This window comes from Pelodiscus sinensis, chromosome 6 (assembly GCF_052426305.1).
Source record: "Pelodiscus sinensis isolate ZL-2025 chromosome 6, ASM5242630v1, whole genome shotgun sequence".
Lineage (NCBI taxonomy): Eukaryota > Metazoa > Chordata > Testudines > Trionychidae > Pelodiscus > Pelodiscus sinensis.
The window spans coordinates 105,607,397-105,626,084 of NC_143057.1; the positions used below are offsets into that span (position 1 = coordinate 105,607,397).

Sequence of the window (18,688 nt, forward strand, 5' to 3'; positions counted from 1 at the left end):
AATAACCTTACAAATCTTTTATTCATCAACTACCATCACTTAGGAGCACATTGGTCAGGATTTAGCTATATGAAGTGAGAATGTGAAAATATATCCATGTACTGTAAATGGTTAACCTATAAGCCTGGGCTCATCAGTTAACATGCATGATTACACGCAGGCTCCCAGTACGTGCTGGGTTCTGGCTTAAAAGCCAGCTCCCTGTGCATACCAGCTCCCAAGGAACCACTTGTCACCCCACACTATTGCTTCTGTATCAGAGGCAGCAGCGCGCATCAATTCCCGAGAATCCGACTGCCATCGAAATTTTCAGTGGTTACATGGTTACTTAATTACACACAATTTAACATCTCTAATATGAAGCTTCATTGAGAATCTTCTGGCTAAATTGTTGCCCAGTACTTGGAAAATGTTCTCCTTGCTGTGTCTTAATGTTTTTCCATGTTCTTTTACAAAATGTTCTTTTCCTTAGAAGGGTTCCTCTGACAACATACGAAGGCCAAGTCTACACTATTGTGTGATAGCAACACAGCTACATTGCCATAGCTTTGCCTTTGTAGTGCCATAGTGTAGATGCTTTCCACAGTGAAAAAAAAAGAGGGGCGTTCCATCCCTATAGGAACTCCTCCTCCCAAAGCTAAGATAGCTAGGTTGACAGAAACATTCTTCCATCATTCTAGCTGGTTCTACACCAAGGGTTAGGTTGGCATCACTGGGGGTATGTCTACACTACCCTCCTAGTTCGAACTAGGAGGGTAATGTATGCATACCGCATTTGCTAATGAAGCCCGGGATTTGAATTTCCCGGGCTTCATTAGCATAAGCGGGGAGCCGCCATTTTTAAATCCCCGCTGCTTCGAACCCCGTTTCACGAGGAGTAACGGTAGTTCGGAATAGGAACCTAGTCCGAACTACCTAGTTCGAGCCCCGTGTAGCCGCGCTGCACGGGGTTCGAAGCAGCTGGGATTAAAAATGGCGGCTCCCCGCTTATGCTAATGAAGCCCGGGAAATTCAAATCCCGGGCTTCATTAGCAAGTGCGGTATGCATACATTACCCCGCTAGTTCGAACTAGCGGGGTAGTGTAGACATACCCTAACTTTTAAGTATCTTCTCCATCCAAATTATGCTTGTTTAGGAAACATTTTAACTTAATATAATGAATATAATTCATATTGAGACTCTAAACATATAACCTGCTCTAAAGGAACAGTAAGATATTGTGCAAAAAAACCACAGTCCATATATATTTTATAATTTTTTCATGCACACTCCTTTTGAGCATGAACAATGATGGATGTTATTGAATACTTTGCATAAACTGATTGCAGAAGAAGGGATTGGCACAGATGGAACTGAGACTTTAGCAAAGGCCACTGACTGCCAAGAGGCATATCACTAAAAGCTGGGCAGCGTTTGCTGACACTTTTGCCAACAAAATACTGCCAGCCCATAGAAGCAGGGTTTGCACTGCCGACGGGAGAGCACTCCTGCCAACAATGAGCCATTTACCCTGCCACTTGCCATAGCAAAACTTTTGTCTTTCAGGGTTTGTTTTTAAGAAGTTTTTTTCCCCTCAACTGGCAGCACAGACAAAGCCTAACTCCTTTTTTACAGTGATGAGTCTTCCTCTATCATTCTCCAATTTCCTTCTTTCATTATCACTGGAGAAGCTTTGCCCTCAATCCAAAGTCACAAGTGGCCCAGTGTTATAATTCATGGGTGATGTCACATCCACTGAGACACATATGGAAACAGCATTGTATTCCTTGACATTGCATTTCATGATGTTATAGGGTTGCTATCATGACACTGTGTTTAAGCTGGAGACTGTAGCAACCTTCATGGAGCTTGGAAGGAGGAGCATAAGCTGCAGGAGAAAAAGTTTGGAGGCAGCACCATGAATCCCATCTGCATGCCCATGATTAAAATGCTGCATGTGCTACACCACTACAAATTGTTTTCTAATAAATAGTCAGTTCATGGAGTCCCCTCCAGTTATTCCCTGGCATGTGGCACATGAAACCAGAGACAGCATTTCTGTGCCAAGAACCAAATTCTAGCCATTGATCTCTACAGAGGACTCCCTTTAACATCACATACGTTTTGGTCCTAAACCCCTATTTTAAATCATTATGGTGCTTTGGGTTTGTTTCTGTATTTTTCCCCTTCTAAAGTAATATTTTGGACTAAAAGTCCTCACTCCAGCTCTCCAACATCCAGCTCCTCCTCCCAGCAGTGTCCTTTTTTGGCAAACCTAAAATATGTTTACTCTAATTATAAAGATATTTTCAGATTTTTTTAAGATCAGGTAACTTAAAACTAGCTCTTTTAAAAAAAACTTTTACTTATATAAGCAGGGTCTGAATGACTTCTCCCCTGACAGCTAGAGGAGAAGAGATTTCAGGAGCAAACAGTATTTACATCAACACACCTACTCTGCCTAGATATCTAGCAGAGAGAACAGTGTCGCTCAAAGTGATCAACTTTGGCTGGTGTCTGTTACAAATCTCTTCAGTGCTGAATGCAGAGGTAGTGAAATGTTGTTATCAGTGTTGTTGTCTTTATTGTATGAATAAAGGGGAACAAAACTGAGCTCAATCTGTCCTTAAGGTCGTCCTCAACTCAAAGGGCTTAGTTAAGCCCCCAGAACAATGGAGTCTTGTGCAAGTGAGAGAGGGGTGGTATCTCTTCCTAAGGGTCCCCCATTTATTTTAACCTGTTCCTTTCCCCTGTCAAAAGATAGAGCTAAATAAGCTCCATTGGGAGTCTTCTGTTATTTTAAATACTCTAATGAGCTAACACTCACTTGCGGTGGGACAGCGTTTTCTGCTCAGCTTAAGAGCTTGAAAATCATAAAGAGTTGTGTGGAACAAGGGACTGTTGTGCAGAGGTGATAGCAGAGAGACAGAGGGCAGAAGGCGACCCATGAATGGAATGAGTGGCTGGCGGTGCAGCCATCAGAGAAGAACTGCAGCTAGTGAGCAGCTACCAGAGCAAGTTCTCAGATGGCAGGGCAAACAAGAAGCCTTCTTTCGTGAGTGCGAGGTGAACTCACACAGTTGCATCTCTGAACCCTGGGTCCTCATTGCCCACGGACAACCTATGTGAGTGGGGTGTGGTGAGGGATAGAGAGGGGCACAGAAAAGGAACTTTTGGTTATAGAACTCAAGAACATAAGGTAGAAAGCACTGCCTCACGCACCCTCGGGTGGGTGTCCTGCTGACATTGTGAGATTAGGACCCCTGCTTGTGACATTTTCCCTCCTTTCAATAAAAGTTTCTTTTCTACACTCAGGCTGTGTCTACACTGGCATGAATTTCCGGAAATGCTTAAAACGGAATACTATTCCGTTTTCAGTTTTTCTGGAAAAGGAGCGTCTACATTGGCAGGCTGCTTTTCTGGAAAAGCGTCTGTGGCCAATATAGACGCGCTTTTCCGGAAAAGAGCCCCGATCGCCATTTTCGCGATCGGGGCTTTTTTCCGGAAAAGACTACTGGGCTATCTACACTGGCCCTTTTCCGGAACAGTGTTCTGGAATAAGGACTTATGCCCGAGCGGGAGCAGAATAGTTTTTCCGGAATAGTGGCTGATTTTGTACAGTAGAGCGTCGTTGCTTTTCCAGAAATTCAAGGGCCAGTGTAGACAGCTCGCAGCTTATTCCGGAAAAGCGGCTGATTTTCTGGAATAAGTGGCCCAGTGTAGACACAGCCTCAGACTCTGTGCTTGTTAGTGGGCAAGTATTGCCTCTCAGAGGCTATGTCTAGACTAAACAGTTTTTTCGAAAAAAGTAGCCTTTTTTAAAAAAAAACTTCCCCTGCATCTAGACTGCTGCTGCGAAATTAAATCGAAAGAACGTGGCGGATTTTTCAACAGCGGTAAGCCTCATTTTACAAGAAAGAACATCTTTTTTCAAAAGAGCTCTTTCAAAAAAAGGCGTTCTTGAACACAAACAGGGCTTTTTCGAAAGAGAGCGTCCAAATTGCTTGGATGCTCTCTTTCAAAAAAGCGAATCGCTTTTTCAAAAGTCTTATGGATGTTTAGATGACCTCTTTCGAAAGAGGCTTGTAGTCTAGAAGTACCCAGAGTGGTGTTATTTCTCCAGGTTACTTGGTGGAGGCTCGAGCCAAGTCTGTGTTGTATCATTGAAAAGCAACCCCTGGATATTGAACCCAGCACTGTTCACTGCCGGCTCCAAGTGGCAGAAGGGTTACACTTGGATAATGCCATTGACATGTCAGAAGAAACTAAGTATCTTCTGTATTTGAAAACAGCATGCTGAACATTCACAGTGTGTTCATTTCCACTAATTTTAGAAAGACACATCAAACTGTGATGTTCTAAATGTTCACAGATGTGAATTTGATCGCATGGGGCTCATTCTCACAGGTGCCAGTAATTTTAGATGACTGAAAATCAAGAGAGTCATGAGGGCTAATTTAGACCTGGAATTCTTACAGATCCGAGAATCTTTCTGGGTCTAATACACCAGTCTGCATATACACTAAGACCTTGGATATTTATAGACTGACTATGGCTCAACCCTTTTTTCCTACAAGAATAACCTTGTTCACTTTTGAACATCACCTACGAGAGGTTATATTAACTGCAAAGCAAACTCAAATAATGATAAAACAGCATCATGAACCAAAGAGATTATCTTTTTGTCTTAGGGTTTTGTAAGGCACTTATCGCCACAATATCTGAGAGTCACAGGAAGTTGAGAGTAACTGGGTGCTTTAACAAGCAAGTCTATTCTGTTTATAATATAGTTGATCTTATCTAGATTTGAAAACTAGACATAGTGACTTCTGGTAACATTTGGATAAGAGATCTCCTAAGAAAAAAGGAGCCTTGCTTGTACCTGCATCTTTTGAATATCACACTACACAGATAATAGGGAAAAAAGTTACTCCTTTAGCCTGATAAGTTGCTATACTGCTTTTGGATATAGAACTCCCTGGATCAATATCCTGCTTGAACGGATTCCTCACAAGGAAGAATAATCCTTCATTCAGGACATAGGACCTGCAACCTTAATTCACTGTGATCCTTACTCATGGATGTAACTCAATGGCACTACTTACATGTGTAGGAATTTCCCATGATGGGGACATTCACTGTATGAATTCTACACTATACACATCAAGATTTGGTGGTTTTATGAGTGCCTTGTTAATTTTTTTTAATGACCGAAGCAGCGTTTTCATTCTAAGCCCTTATTTTCAGTGTTTTATACCTTTCTGAAGCAGTTACCTTTGGGAATAATGTTTCCCATCCTTGTTTCAGATCACAGGTGAATGTTATTTGTAAAGTTCAAGAAACAATATTTAGCTTTTTTCATTGGTTTGGACAGTCAAACAAACACGGGTATTTTTCTTTTTAAAAGAACTAAACATATTTTTCCTTTTAAATTGTGTGTGTGACAAAAAAAAATTCAAGAAAAGGCAATATACTGTGGGCCCAATCCCAGACACTGATTCAGAGGAATGCTTTCTTTTACTTCAGAGGGTTCACTTACTGAAATCAGGACTACTAATTGGAATAAGCTTCCCAGTAGAATTTTTTCCCCGAAACAAAGTCAGGAAATTTGGAATTAAGGTCACAGAACAAACATAGTTCTGTCCCTCTGATGTACACAGTTTACATTATATGATCACACAGTGCTGGTTGATGCTTACATTCTTGCTGGCAAATGCTTCAGATCAGCATAACTACATTGACTCATGTATTCTTTAATGCTTAAAGCATACTTTATATATATATATACACACACACACACACACACACACACCAAATTAAGGGCCCGTTTCTGCAAAGATTGACTCATGCAAGTAATTTTAGTTTCATACGTAACTCTTCTGATTTTAAAAGATGCTCAGATGAGTAATTCTATGTATGGTCTTTTCATATTAGCATTTCAGTTACTCATTGATAGAAATATTGTGAAAAGGCCAAATCATTCTTTATTTGGGGCCTGATCCTGCAAACAGTTATACAAGCAATTTTACTCACTTGAATAAAAAAAGCGAAAGGGTGGCTCGTGTTTAAAGTTATTTATAGATGTAACACTTTGTAAGACTGAGTCCTAATGCAAGATCAAGCCAGGAAATAAAATACTAAGGGAGGCTCTGAAGAATTATCTCAAGGCTTGACTATGCTTGAAATGCTACAATGGCACTGCTGTCAGTGAAGAACATCCTTCAGGGAATCCTGGAGGATAAGGAGATCTTCAAGCATTATTATTGTCTGTGTTATGATAGTGCCCATGAGCCCTAGCAGAATCGCCTTGGGCTAGCCACTGCAGAAACACATACTTAGGGTACGTCTAGACTACCACGTTTTGTCGACGGAAGTTTTGTCGACAGATACTGTCGACAAAACTTCCCTCGACAAAGAGCGTCCAGACACATTGAGTTCTGTCGACAAAGCGAGCTGCTTTGTCGACAGAACTCTGTAGTCTGGACGCAATGTTACAGGCAATAACACCTTCTGTCGACAGAGTTCTGTCGACAGAAGGTGTTATGCCTTGTAAAATGAGGTTTACCAGCGTCGACAAAACTGCTGAGTTCTGTCGACGTTATGTCGACAGAACTCAGCGGTAGTGTAGACGCTGGTATTGTTTTGTCGACAAAAGTCCACTTTTGTCGACAAAACTAGGTAGTCTAGACACACCCTTAGAAACAGGATGTCCTACAAACTGTTTATAATCTAATAAGGCAAGACAAAGGATGGAGTAAGAAAATATTGTTATCCTCATTTTTCAGCTGGGAAACTGAGGCATAGAGGAATTAAGTTACTTTCCTCAGGTCACAGAGGAAGTCTGTGACAGCAACAGGAAGTTAAATGTTTCCCAAGACCCATGCTAAATGGTTGAACTCCAAGAATATCCTTCCTCTTCAGAGCACTGTTGGAAACCAAACTATTCGGTTCACATTAGGCTAACTTTAAATTCCACAGAGTTTAAGGGAGGCCCCGTACCAATTATTTTCTGGAAATGCCTTAAAAAATACTGCATATCTTGGACGGACCTCCAAATCCTTTGAGTCTTGAGAAGAGACTTCTGGAAAACAATGGGTATGAAACCTCTTGGCCAGGGCTGGTACTGCTCTGGACTTCTACTTGGGCTGAGGCCCATGTTGGTCAGACACTTGGGGGTGGTCTGGGACTGGCCTGGGCCTGGCCTAGGGCTCCTCTGGTGTTGGTCGTGGGTGTTGGTGGGATGTGCGTGTGGGATGGTAGCTCAGGGTTCCCACTGTCCCACGACTGCTCACACTATAATGTTGTACCATAGAATCCAAAACTCATTAAAAAATACCAGAAAGCCATTTCCTTTCCAAAGAAAACAACATTCTCCAGAGTCTCAAATTTTCAAAATACAGTAGACTTCCGATAATCCAGAACCTATGGGACCTAGGTGGTGCCGGATTATCAGATATGCAGGAGTATCAGGAGGTACTATAAGCTGGTTATGTATATAATGTATACAGTATATACTGTATATAAAGTGTTCTTAACCCTTTTTATTGTACATACTGTATACAGTATACTGTAATGTTTTAGTTTTTTTAAGCCTTTTTTACCCTTTTCGTTCAGTTCAGCTGCTGCTGCTGTTACCTTGTGACTCATTTTTTGCCGAAGCTCACTCACTAGTCTCTTGCCATTTTGATGCTGGACTATCAGGAGTGCTGGACTATTGGATGCTGGACTATTGGAGTTTTACTGTAGTTCAGATGCTATTTACACAACTAAAAATCCAGATTTTCAAAAGTGCTTGCCACAAAGCACCTATTGTGGTCACCTATTTTCCCAAGAACTCAATTATTTCAAACTAAAGTCTTTGTAAAATATAGCCATGTATTTTAGTGCCTGCATCTGGCTCTTCTGATCATCTGGCCCTGATGGTGAACATTGGAAACTTTTGAAAATCTGGTCAATAGAGGTTATGAGGAGGTGTCTTTTTTCACTTATAGCAGTGGAGACAAAGGAATACATCAATGGATAACTACTGTTAGCCATGAGATTCAAGTCCAATATTTGAATTTATTTGCAGGCAGAATCAAAAAATTCATCCCAGAGCATGAGAAATAAATACAAAACTTAGAACATAAGAACAGTCATACTGGGTCAGACCAAAGGTCCATCTAGCCCCTTATCCTGTCTACTGACAGTGGCCAATACCAGATGCCCCAGAGGGAAAGAAGACAACTGGGAATCATCATGTGATCCCTCCCGTCACCCACCTCCACACAAACCAAGACTAGTGACATCATTCCTACCCATCCTGGCTAATAGCCATTGATGAACCTATCCTCCATGATTTTATCTACTGCTTTTTAAAACCCTTTTAAAGTCCTAGTCTTCACAATATCCTCAGGCAAGGAGTTCCATAGGGTGACTGTGCTCTCAGTGAACAAAAATGTCCTTTTCTTTGTTTTAAACCTGCCACCTATTAATTTCATTTGGTGACCCCCCTAGTTCTTCTATTTTGGGAATAAGTAAATAACTTGTCCTCTGCATGCAGCTCTATTCAATAAATAGTCTTATAAAGTACAGGCTTTTGACTTTTATTCTATATTGTAGAATACAAAAAAGTAACACCACAGAATATTGTTATGCATATTAATGCCACAAATACTAATGAGAGCCAACATCAACCTCAGGAGTCTGCTCTCCCCTCCATGCAACTAGAGTACCATTAAGCTTCATTATATTATTATTACTACTATACCAATTATGAGTAAGGGATGATTAAGCTATTTTAGCAACCAGTCCATTGAGGGTGGGAATAAAAGTAGAACACAGAGCAAAAATCTATGTTCGTGCATAAAGCAAAGAAAACAGTTTGTATGTTGAACACTAGCAACAGCTTTAGAGAGATGTATGTAGTGTTACTGTAGCCATGTTGGTCTTTAGAGAGACATTTGAAATAACATAAAAGTGCAAGACTTTTGGGAACTGCAGGCTTTTCAGTTTATTGTCATATGTTGTGTCTAGCTTCATTCTAATCTATTTTAAAATGTGCCTGATGTTCTATTTCTTATTACATAATAAATATGTAATGTGACTGTAAATAAATGTTCAAATAAGTCTTGCACTCACCTGGATGTTTTGATTATGGTCACAAGGGTTCTGATTCATGAAGTTCCATTTTGTAAGCTGTAGTAGTTGTAGCATTTTTATTGTTTATTTTACTTTTAACTTCACAAACAAATTTCTCTCTGTCACTTTCTGGGGATTACAAAATTGATCTTTGTAAACCAGACTCTGAATGAAAATTTTGAAAAATTGAGGAGAGTTTGACTACCTTTCTTCTTTTGACCCTCAAGACCTCTCAGTCAGATCTCATTATTGAAGATGAACTGGTTTTATCACTTGCTTCACAATGTGACCTTTTTGGTGGTATCTCTGATACAATTCTTGTACAAGTCCCATTTTCTATGGGTATTAAAAGTGCAAAGAAAAAAAAACCTTTTCAGTATCTTATCTTTTCTTCACCCACTACTTTTTGATATGAGAGTAAAAGATAGTTGTCTTTCATTCTTAACCTTCCAACATATGATAAACAGCAGGATGCAAGCAGAGCTGCATGTTACCTAGAACTATACCTGTTCTCAGTGTATTGAAAAATGACATTTCACAGCATGGACTCAGTCTAAGGCTTCTATGAAACCTACAATTGCAATACTGTAGTTTTGGGCAGCATGTAGTTGGGATTTAAATTACATACTGCTACAGACAAACTCCCCAGGAGATTTCCGTCTCTAAAACCATGTGGCAATGTGGGTTTTCAAACGCCTGCACAGGTTTCGTAAAATTATTGCCACAAATGAGTGGCATCTTTTTGAATAATGGAAAAGGAAGAAAAGTAGTAATTTTGGATATAAAACAGGATTACTTTAAGACAGAAAAATGAAACTGCCTTAACATAATATAAGCAATCAGAAAAAAAGTGTTGCATATACAATATTGCAGAAGAAATTATACAATTAAAAAGTTTTATATATACAATATCAGAAGAAAGGAAGTTTTTCTTTTTCCATAATTAAAATACTTTAACTGAACACATCATCAATAAATTTCTACTAGGTCAGTTCTTCTCTTTTGTATTAACCTGAAATTGACATAAAGACACTTCTACTACTACGTGATTGCTTCACAAATATAGCCATAATTACATATGTAAACTTTAGAAGTGACATTGTTATTGCACGTTTAATTTTTTGAGTGCGACCCCGGTCTATCTAAATTATCCCAATGCTTAGTCACAGCTACAAGGATCATGGGACTAGATCTCTAAGAGGCAAGGTCAGACCAGTAAAATTAGCCATCTGTCCAATAAAGGCTTTAAGATCAGATTGAATTTAGGTATTATGTTTCCAACTGTACTGGCATTTTTCACAATAATGAGTGACAAAGATGTGATGAATTTTAAATTAACTGTAAAAATTAAAAAGAGAAAACTGTGAGATAGATAGATAGATAGATAGATAGATAGATAGATAGATAGATAGATAGATAGATTCCCAAGTTGCAAACATTTTATTCTACTACCATACTATAGAGCCTGTCAGATTAATTTAAAAAATGATTCACTAGGCCCACAATCCCAATCCAAACAAAGCCAATGACAAAATTTACACTGACTTTAGGGGGACCAGGATTATGGTTTAATGTTTTGGAACTCCCTCTGTCAGCCAGCAGTATTTCCTATAATCACTGCCATCTTATAAAATTATACAAATACAATTAGCAAATTGGCAAATCTAGTGACTTTACCATTTCGTTGCCTCATCTCTGTATTTTACATTTTTTTTATTGAGTGCAACAGGGAACTGAAAACAATGCAGTTTGCTGGGGGTATAAATGTTCAATTAGTATCTAGGCCTCTAACTTTTAATACCAAGGACCATATACTGCCCTTGATCCACATGCAAAAATCCCATTGACGTCAGCGGGAGCTCAACTGCAGATCAAAGGTAGCATATAGCCCTTAGGGAATGAATGGAGTCTTTGCTGTAACTTACTATGCCCTGTGTCATGGTCCAATGAACTGTACAAAAATATGCTTTACAAAAAGTTCACAATTTACATTTTGATGCAGTGACTGTCTGCCTGCTCCTGTCCATTTTCTTTCATTGATGTGCCAGCCCTCTGTGCATTGCATAATTCATTGCCATGGGAGTAATTCTACTATCTGAAATACTCTGGCCAATTTTGCAGTCACTATCCAGGTAAACCTCCCATTGACTGGGAGCTTCACCTGAGTGTTACCTGTGATCACTGCAATGCCACAAATTATGGCCTGGATTTTATTCTCTGAATGGAAGTAAAATGTTGTCAATTATTTCAGTGGCAGCAGGATTTGTTTCTTGAACTGGAACCTGATGAGGAGGAAAAAGAAAATGGTCCAGATTCTGATCCTGTAACATCACTGATTTCAGTGGTGTTTCCTTTAATGTGCATTCATGTATATGAGCTCAGAATATGCTGACCAGATAGTAAGTGTGAAAAACTGGGATGAGGTGGGGGGTAATATGTGCCCAAATAATACAAAACCCTGAATATCAAGACTGTCCTTATAAAGAGGGATAGCTGTGTTAGTCTGTATCTGAAAAACTGAGGAGTCCTGTGGCACCTTAAAGACTAACCGATTTATTTGGACTTAAGCTTTTGTGTGTAAAACCCACTTCGTCAGAGGCATCTGATGAAGTGGGGTTTACCCACAAAAGCTTAAGCCCAAATAAATTAGTTAGTCTTTAAGGTACCACAGGACTCCTCATTGTTTTTCCTCTAAAACAGGAACATCTGGTCACTCTAGGTCAAAATGAGGCCCTTTGCCTTTTTGGCAGACACCAATCCCTAGCCGATCATGAAAAATAAAAAACACTAGGGAAAGTATATATTGATAAAATATATGATGAAAGAATTTGAACAAGATATTTGGGGCTACATAGGAAATATTACACTTAGTATTTTAGTCATAACTATAATTTACAAAAGAGGACACATTTAAAGTTTAAGAATAAGAAGTGCTATCATGTTAAACTTATGCAAAGAGGCATTTGTTAGTTCTAGTAGCCTAGTATGGGGAGTTCAAGACTTTTTGCACAATAAGAGACAATGTAATACTGTATTTGCATGCTCTTGTACTGTGTTCAGAATGAATGAAATGAAAATCTGCATCCCAAGAATACAGAATATTGTTCTGGTACCCCTCCACTGCAAGAAAAGGAACAGACAGACAATAATACAAAGCACAGTGTAAAGCAGGTCCATCTTTTCTGAGCTGAGACAAAAGTTCATTTTCAAATGGATGCATCATGAAACAATAAAACATAAAATAGTCATATGAGAAGGACAAACTCTTATAGACTTCAGCGGGAACAGGATTGGATGCATTGCTTTGTTTTCATACTAACAGATATTTCAGTGTTTCCCCATTATTTCTGAAGGTACTTTGCGAGTCAGACTGTAAATTCTGAAATAAAGTGGAATCTTTTTCCACTGTTCAAGCAAATCATTAATCCCAAAACAGACATCTGCTATTCAAAATACATATTTTGAAGTCTTAACAATAGACTTACGAAGAACAGATGCAGCCATTTAACAATTTATGTATTACTGTTTTCCTTGCCCTCACAATTTCCTTTAACACTTAATATCTCAGATACAAAGGCAAATTAAAAAATTAGAAAAAAATCACTGTACTTAGAGACACTTCTCTTTAGAAAGATTTTTAGATGAAACAGACACCTCAAGTTAAATACTTCTTAATTAGCTCTCTAAAGAAAAAACTAAAAATTGCCATTAAAATATGGGATTACATAGAGTTAAAGAAATCCATGATTTTATATGAAAGCCAGACAGCCCAAACAGGAAGAGATGCTGTAAATGACCAAAACACATGCACCAACAATTTCAGAACATCAGGAATAACTAAGCAGAGGAGGGAAAACATCCTTCTTAACAACAGGAAATGGAGAGCTTTTGACAATATGGATCAAATAATAGAGGTTTAAAGACGAGGAGGGCACTAGTCCTCCTTTGGAGGATTTTCCCCTCAGTGCCCAGTAATTGAGATCACATGGAAGCTGTCTCAACTCACACAGTTCTTTGTGGCTATAGAGAAATGAAATACAAACAGTGGATTCTAAAGCTCTCAGATTTACCATCAGGGGAGAGGGGTGATATGGACTTAACCCTGTCTGTGCCGGGGGACTGCACGCGTTTGCTTGTCCACTCCACCCACTCTCCTCCATACACAGATTTGTCTTGAAAGTGGGCTTCCCCCCGGCATATTCTGCGAGCCGAAACCTTCCTGCTTGCCCCTCTCCCAGGCCTGGGAGGAGGAGGAAGACGGGGAGAGGTTCTCACCTTGCCTTCGGGGGATGTTTCTCCGGAAAGCTGCTGTGTGGCCAATGCAAGAGGCCAGGAAGAGCAGCGCGAAGCAGCGGGCGAGGCGCTGTAAATCCATGGGAGCCGGCCGGCGTTCAGCAGGCAGAGGAGTTTGGGGAAGTTGAACGCGCGAGGGGAGCCCGCTGCAAAGCGGCCAGGGCGGATGCGATCAGCTCGGCGGCGGCTCAGCTGGGCTGGGGAGGGGGGAGCAGTCACGGTCCGGAGTCCGCGGCAGCCAGACAGCGAGTGGGGCTGGAGCTGGCGGCGAGCAGGGGGCTTGTCACACGCGCGGGAGGGAGGAGGCGAGGACCGGCCCTTTGATGGGATTACAAAATCCCCCGCAACGCAGACGGGCAGGGACTGGAGCAATGGGCAGGGCACCTCCCTGGACGCGCAGCCCAGCCCCTCGTCTCCCACCCACGCCCTCTCCGCGCTGAGGCTCCCGCAGCCGCGCAAGAGACTGAGGACCCCCCCCCCCAACACACACACACAGTCCCGCAGCCCGCCCCTTCCCTCGCGCAAGGGACTGAGGACCCCCCCCCCCAACACACACACACACACACACACAGTCCCGCAGCCCGCCCCTTCCCTCGCGCAAGGGACTGAGAAGCCCCCCACCCCGAGGTTCCTGCAGCCCTTCACTCTCTCCCCCCCCCCCCCGCCCCGCAAGAGACCGGGGTCACACACACACACCCTTTGGGAGGGCGCTGTCGCCCCCTCTGCTCTGCCGGGATTCCGGGCCCTTGCACCCTGTTGTGTAAGGTGCCCTCATCTAAGCAGGCAGCTCCTTCCCCTGCAGAGAGACCCCATCCCCTCCTCTCCTCGGGACAGCCAAACTCCTCCGAGACACCTGGGACCCAGGCAGTGCCCTGTCTGCAGTGTGGGGTGCCATGTCCCCCAGGAACGCCCTGCCCCTTCCTTGCTGTGGCCACCCCTCAATTCACACCCCACTGGGAAGGCCCCTCCTCCCACATGCCGTCCCCCGCCTTCTGTGAGCCTCCGCAGCTAATTCCCCTGCCCAGCTCCCTTTCCACATTACCCAGCCCCCACAGGAAGGGGGTTCTAGTGCCTTCCCCTCTGCAAGAGCCCCACTTTCAGTCCCTCCCCATTTCTCTGCCACTGCCTTTCTGCTGCTGGCTTTGGGAGAGGCAGTGGCTGTGGGGTGCTAACCCCTATGCTGGGGCAGGGCCAGAAGGAGGATTCGGTGGGATGGCGGTTGCAGAGTTAAGAAGCTCAATGAGATTTAATCCCCCCCCCCCCCAGATGGATTCTGAGTCCACTCCAGCCACTCAGACTAATATAGAAACTCCCATGGGGCTTAGAGGCAGCAGGAGGAGGGAGTCAAAATGCCCTGGGAGAAAGGAGAGGAATAGGGGAAAGGAGCCAAAGCCACCCTACCATAGCAACCTAGGAATTGCTGGCCTGGGTCAGACACCACAGACCATTTAGGCCACTGTCCCATCTCCAGCAGTAGCCAGACCTAGAACCTTCAGAGGAAAGTGTAAAAACCTCACATAGACAGTTTAGGATAATCTGCGGAAAATATGGGAAGGGGGGGGGGGGGGGGAAGGAAATTAAGTATCATCTAAACCTCTGATAGAATTTTAAACCCTGCCTGAAGTTTCACATATCTTCCAAAATTATTAAAACTCTCAATATTTTATGCATATAAAATTATCAATTATTTTTGTTGAATCTGATTCAATTCTTGATTCCAGTGCATCCAGTGGCAATTAATTCTACAATCTGCTTACACGTTGTGTGGGGAAGAACAAATCTCTTGGCAAAAGAGAAACGAGGATGAGAGAAGGAGCTGTGCTTCAGCTCACTCTGGGTAGTATAGGGAGAGGGAGCCCATTCCCTTTGAGAAGATGCAGGGGCAGTGACAGACTCTGACCTCTCCAAAGGAGAGGTTAGGGAAATGGAGCTTTAGACCCTTTGAAGAAAGGCTGGAGCAGAAAATTTTGAGCATCCTGAGGACAGGGAGCCCATGTACATAAGTACAACAGAGAGAAAGGAATCAAAGCCTCCTAGCACCACAGGAGGGAGAACAGTACCTGAAGTTCCCGAGGTACAAGGTAGGAAGTGAGAACCTGTCCTGGATAGAGAGAGGAATGATATATCCTGGAGGGAAGAGTTCTAAGTGAGCTAGCCACAGAGAGAAGGCACAGAGTCATATGACTGGCCACCTAGCTCAGATATCTCATCAGTCAGCTCCCTGAGTAAACTAAGATGTATTTCATCAGGCATGGAGAGAGCCCCTGGGGACAATGGGGAAAAGGAGCGATACTATTAGCAAATGCAAAGTCCTTTGCAGACTATTCAGCTGAAGCCCAACCTGAAGCTTCTTTTCATTTCCTTAGAATCATAGAATCATAGAATAATAGGACTGGAAGGGACCTCAAGAGGTCATCGAGTCCAGCCCCCCGCCCCCAAGGCAGGACCAAGCTCCACCTACACCATCCCTGACAGATGTCTATCTAACCTGTTCTTAAATATCTCCAGAGAGGGAGATTCCACCACCTCCCTTGGCAATTTATTCCAATATTTGACCACCCTGACAGTTAGGAATTTTTTCCTAATGTCCAATCTAAACCTCCCCTGCTGCACTTTAAGCCCATTACTCCTTGTCCTGTCCTCAGAAACCAAGAGGAACAAATTTTCTCCTTCCTCCTTGTGACACCCTTTTAGATATTTGAAAACCGCTATCATGTCCCCCCTTAATCTTCTTTTTTCCAAACTAAACAAGCCCAGTTCATGAAGCCTGGCTTCATAGGTCATGTTCTCTAGACCTTTAATCATTCTTGTCGCTCTTCTCTGTACCCTTTCCAATTTCTCCACATCTTTCTTGAAATGTGGCGCCCAGAACTGGACACAGTACTCCAGCTGAGGCCTAACTAGTGCAGAGTAGAGCGGCAGAATGACTTCACGAGTTTTGCTTACAACACACCTGTTGATACAACCTAGAATCATATTTGCTTTTTTTGCAACAGCATCACACTGTTGACTCATATTCAACTTGTGGTCCACTATGACCCCTAGATCCCTTTCCGCCATGCTCCTTCCTAGACAGTCGCTTCCCATCTTGTATGTATGGAACTGATTGTTCCTTCCTAAGTGGAGCACTTTGCATTTCTCTTTATTAAACCTCATCCTGTTTACCTCTGACCATTTCTCTAACTTGCTAAGGTCATTTTGAATTATGTCCCTATCCTCCAAAGAAGTTGCAACCCCACCCAGTTTGGTATCATCTGCAAACTTAATAAGCGTACTCTCTATCCCAATATCTACATCATTGATGAAGATATTGAACTCTCTCCCACACAGGAATCACTGAAACTGTAGGTTTGGCAGCCCCATGAGCCTGACCAGACAGAGACAGATGGATACTAGTACATACAAGAAGAGGGAAGGGCCTAAGGAGGGTGTGTCAAACTCAGAGGTAAGAGCCAAATCCTCTGTTTAGTTATGGTCCAGGGGCCAGGGCATGAATTCAGGACTATACACTTTCCGTAAGGGACAGAGTCATGAACCACTGATATCAGCAGTGCTTTGTAGAGAATTCAGGGGCATCATATGGCCTTTATGTAGTAATTAAAAGTTTAATTATTATTTATTCTGTATATTATTGTCACATTCATTACTCAATGAGAAAATCTACTTTGTTAGATCCGCTGCTACATCTGCCCTTTTTCTCTTCTTCCTTCCTCATTTTTTCCCTCTCCCCCTTTCCTAGCTTCATGTCTCCTCTGTTCATTGAATTCCTTCCCTGTAGCAGCTTTTAGTTTCCCATACAGTAGACTCTACCACCAACACTGCCTCTGTTTAATTAACTAAAATAAAGCAACTTAATCCTCTTAGCGATGTTAAATATCGAGTAATTGACTGATCGAATAGTCGATGCAGCATGGCTTTTGCTACGCTTCAAAGGCGAAAGCGTCATGTGGAGCCTGGGATCAGCTGTGGACTCCCCCTCTGACCCCAAACTCCATGTGACGCAGCCTCTTTGAAATGCCACGGGGAGGCCAGGGTCATGCTGGGGAGTCCCCAGCTGTTTCTGGGCTCCACACGGCACTGCCGCTTTGAAACACCACATGCAACCTAGGCACAACCCAGCTGGCCCCAGGCTCCACGTGGAGCTGCTGCTTTGAAATACCCTCTTCTCTTCTCCCCATTTGCTGCCTCTTTCAATGCAATCAGGGATGAGAAAAGGGAAGAAGAGCTCCTGGCTCTTCTAACATCAGGCTCAGCAACCAGCCAGGAGCTCTTCTTCCCTTTTCTCATCCCTGATTGCATTGAGCTGTTCATTGTCCTGCAGTTCCCTTTAACCAACCAGCCAAAATCACAAGCGCTCCTCTAGCTCCAGCAAGCAACTGTCTGTCTCTGACACCATAACTCCTTTTAGGGTTGCCAGGTGTCTGGCATTGACCTGGTATTTTCACCTCTTGTCCGGTGAAAAAAATTCAGAAAATACTGAACACCTAAAATGTCCGGTATTTTCTGATTTTTTCCCATCCAGGAGGTGAAAATCCCAGGTGCTCACTGGGTTCTGCAGGGGAGCTGTCCGGCCCAGAGCAGGGAGACAAGATGGCAGATGGCTGCCAGCATCTTGTTAGGGCCAAAAAGTCTCAAGAGCATTTCTTAAAGGGTCCATGCTATTTTTTTAAATTTTTTAAATTTTTTTAGCTTAACAACTCTAAGGGTCTTTTTTGGGGGGGGGGTCAACAATTTTGGTCTCCCCCTTTTTTTTCCTCAACAGAGTTTTTCCCCCGGAGGGGGGAGAGGTGTTCGGTATTATAGGGCCCTCCTAGACTTTGATTGGCTGCTCCCTGCTGCCATTCTAGCACAATTGAAGGACCTCTCCACTGCTGCTTTTCTGAGATGAGCGTGACAGGACCTTGAGGCCTGCAGCAGGTGGCCTCTGGGCCTAATCCACTCCATCACAATATGAGTTGACTTACTTTCTCAGTTTGGCATAGCCTTCTATATAACTATATCAAAGCTAAGAACCATTGTATGAGCATAAAAAGTCATTTTGCAAGTCCTGCAATTGTATTAACATTGTTATTTTCTGAAACAATAAAAATGGAAACTATGAAGCCAGATTTTCAAACACAGCCACTAGTTGGGATTGTTTCAGCTTTTGAGCTCCTTTTAAAAACGCCTAATATTGGATTTATTCTGTAAAATTCAACAGTTTGGATTTGGTATCTTCATAACATAAAGTGGTTTTAGCAGATACCTGGCTCCTCACTAATTCTTATTTAAAATGTTTCCCACTTCTAACCCCTG

At 42.4% G+C, this 18,688-nt stretch overlaps 1 protein-coding gene across 1 annotated transcript in view; it reads right to left on the reverse strand.

The window, feature by feature from the left end:
- The window catches only part of EGFLAM (EGF like, fibronectin type III and laminin G domains), a 125,691-nt gene extending 111,803 nt beyond the window's left edge, over nt 1-13,888 (reverse strand). The window contains exon 1 of the mRNA XM_006139475.4: nt 13,376-13,888. Within this exon, the coding sequence (XP_006139537.3) occupies nt 13,376-13,475 (100 nt within the window). The 5' untranslated portion in view covers nt 13,476-13,888. The remainder of the gene's footprint in view (nt 1-13,375) is intronic.
- Nucleotides 13,889-18,688: the final 4,800 nt, after the last annotated feature.